Raw genomic sequence first — 3,113 nt, 5'->3', positions numbered from 1 at the left:
TGATTTTATGATAGTTTCTGCATGAGAAATGCCTGAAATCATAAACTTTGAAGGCTGATTTCTCAAATATTGTTGTTCAAACAGCTGTATGTCTACACTCTTGTAAACTTCATAACGAAAAGTTGGACTTTAATGATTCTTTTACCATTTTATAGATCTCATTTTACTGTTTCACACTGTATTAATAACTAAAAATTGATTTTTGCGACGAGTGACTGGTTTGGATTGTCTTTGTCACATATCTTGTATGGAAGGAGGTTACAACAATAAACAATAGGTTCTGTAAGAAAAACCCAGAGAGCTTTATTAGCCACCTTTTACAAAAAAAAGTTGAAAAAAATGACTGGTACTATTTACTTATATTTTATCTGAACTATTGATGCACTGCAGAAATTATATACTACTGTAATAAAATTATAAATCAAATCCGGTTTCATATACGTTTAAGAAAATATATGACCAGACACATCTTAACCACTAAGCTATTCAACTCCACTCAAAGGCTAACAGAAGAGGTGTGGCTAGGTGGTAGACCTTGCTTTCTTTCAATGGTAATTATAAAGCCAATCCCAGGCTTTATACTGACCGTAGACCGTAGATAGATAGGCTTGGGTTCTTTTACTGGAAATTAACAATCAGCTGATGGATCTCCATGTAAAAAATATATTTACCATTCTGTGATCAAGCACTCCGAACGGTACGGGAGTGTGCGACTCTTGCTGGTACAAACGCTTGCTAACAACATGAAGATGGGCCTGTTGTCGCATCTGTGCCGCTGACATCACACCAAAGCATACTTGGCTTCTAAAATGTAAGCAAAACAACATATAATTTACACATGACTTTTCTGATAAGCACCAGCTCTTGGATATTGTTGCTAAGGAGGGGCATAGGCTGGTTTAAGCTTGAGTGGGGGGGGGGGGGGGGGGGTAGTCAGTGGCGGCACCAGCGGGGTGTCAGGGGTGCTTAAGCCCTCCACCGGACAGAGCTCGTCGGGCATTCAGACCATAAAACATATAAAAAGAGGCCCACACCAAGCCAACACATGTCTGTCACAGTCTGAGAAGTGCCATTTTCTGTCATCTTACGTTGATATTCTTGAAACAAATCTCATTTGGGAGGGGGAACCCCTCTTAACCCCTTCTCCAAGCTCGAGCCTACAAACTCAAGTCCCCCTGTCGGACAAGTTAGCCCCCCAGAAAATATATCCTAGAGCCACCACTGGTGGTAGTGTGGAATGTGTAACTAAACCCTTGAATGCGAAACTAAATCCCTATGCAATGGTCATTTCTATAGTATGTTATCCCACTTAGTGGAACTAAATTTGCAGATACTGTAATGCGCCCTCTAATTCCGAAACCCCCTCTAATTCAAGAACACTTTCTCAAAGACCCAAATAACAATCTTCAAATCTTTTAACACAAAGCTAGCCCTCTACTGTAATTGGAGACCAACCTTGAGATCACCCCACATTTTCAGGTTCCAAAGTTGTCTGAAATTGGAGGGCGAACTGTAGTTTCAGGTCAGTGAGACCATCCTTTCCTCTTTACTCTCTCCTTTGGAGAGATCAGAATAGGAGACTTAATTGCAGATGTGCAGATGATACATCTAAAACTACTTGAAATTTGCGCTGAAAGTTGCTATGAAAATAGGTGCGCTAAATTGCAACTACTGCATATTATACATGGTAAAAAGAGATAGGTCAAGGACTAATTTTCGGCAAAATTACACAAATCAATCGTGATGTTGGTAGTCTATGAGTGAGATACTTACCTGGATAAACCGACTAATTGCCATTGTTCCCGAAATAAATGGAACAGTCTGACCCAGGGCGCCACTTACAAACCGTCTCCCTAACAAATGTCCTCATTCCCTAGAGATCCAAAAGATCACGGAGAGGGTAGGAAGGGAGGGAAGGTTATCCAGGTAAGTATCTCACTCATAGACTACCAACATCACGATTGATTTGTGTAGTCTATTTCGTGAATACTTACCTGGATAAACCGACTAATTGCCAGATTAGCAGCGTAAAAGAGGAGGCAGGCATGATCAGAAACCAGAAAACTTACCTATGGAGACGGCTTCAGAACAGCAGCTGCCAAAGGCGCCTGGGTCGAGACGACATCCCGCAAGTAACAAGAAGAAAAAGTAGTCTCCGATCTCCACCATGCCGCTGCAAGAATGTCGGCGAGGGGAACCCCTCGAAAGAGAGCTCAAGAAGCCACCGTGCCGCAACCTCATGCATGTGGGCAGGCGGACGCTTGCGAGCCGACGCATAAGCGGCTTGGATGGCCGAAACCACCCAGCGAGCAATGGCATCAACAGAAGCAGGCAAATGGGGCCGAACTGAAGAAACAAACAAATGCGAGTCCGTGCACGGACGCGTGCGATGAATGTAAAAACGCAAAGCTCGCACAGGGCACCAAACCTTGTCTTCCCGCACAGAAGAGTGCGAGGAAATGGTGGGAATGAAGACAGAAGGAGGGGAATGCGCCAAAGTCTGCGTCTTCGCGAGGCAATCAGCTCTGAAAATGAGACGAACACCACCTCGCTCGAATCGAATATGGCCCGGCTCCAAGGAAAGAGTGTGAATCTCACCACGGCGCTTACACGAAGCAACAGCCACTAAAAAAGACAGATTAAGCAAGAAAGCCAAGCCAAGGGGCTCATAAGGAGAACCCTTGAGAGATTCAATCACAATATTAATATCCCAGCGAGGAGGTAAAACGCACATCGGGGGTCGACTATTGAACATAACTCATAATAACTGCGATACCACACTAGAGGAAGAAATGTTTGATCCATCCGGCAACGTCGGTAGAATAGCGCCAAGCGCAGACCGGTATCCCGCTATCGTGCGTACCTGTAGACCCTACTCAAACAGATAATCCAAAAAGAGACACACCTGACCTAGAGTGGCTGACATACTGTAGGATCCACTTCACGAAATAGACCTGTACTGTACAGTATAATAAATTGGCATTTATTTTCCGAAATGCGCGGACAAATTTCTATTATACTAGGCCAAATTTATGTGTTGAGTATATATTCCTGATGCATGCCATTTTTTACAGTCTGCCACTTGAATTGCACTCTAGTCTCAATATAAACAT

General features: G+C 43.4%; 1 protein-coding gene across 1 annotated transcript in view; it reads right to left on the bottom strand.

Annotated features, from left to right (window-relative positions):
- The window catches only part of LOC117119421 (DNA-directed RNA polymerase III subunit RPC1-like), a 27,539-nt gene extending 25,492 nt beyond the window's left edge, over window positions 1-2,047 (bottom strand). Inside the window, exons 1-2 of the mRNA XM_033264242.1 lie at window positions 1,995-2,047; window positions 672-804 (exon numbers count right to left, since the gene is read on the bottom strand). Coding sequence (XP_033120133.1) covers window positions 672-804; window positions 1,995-2,047 — 186 coding nt within the window. The remainder of the gene's footprint in view (window positions 1-671; window positions 805-1,994) is intronic.
- Between the last annotated feature and the right edge of the window lie 1,066 nt (window positions 2,048-3,113).

Source organism: Anneissia japonica, unplaced genomic scaffold (genome assembly GCF_011630105.1).
Source record: "Anneissia japonica isolate Jap-2015-1 unplaced genomic scaffold, ASM1163010v1 scaffold3293_len478364_cov160, whole genome shotgun sequence".
In the NCBI taxonomy this organism is placed as follows: Eukaryota; Metazoa; Echinodermata; class Crinoidea; order Comatulida; family Comatulidae; genus Anneissia; species Anneissia japonica.
The sequence above is the reverse complement of the archived record's forward strand: the minus strand, read 5'-3'. Positions and strand labels throughout refer to the sequence as shown.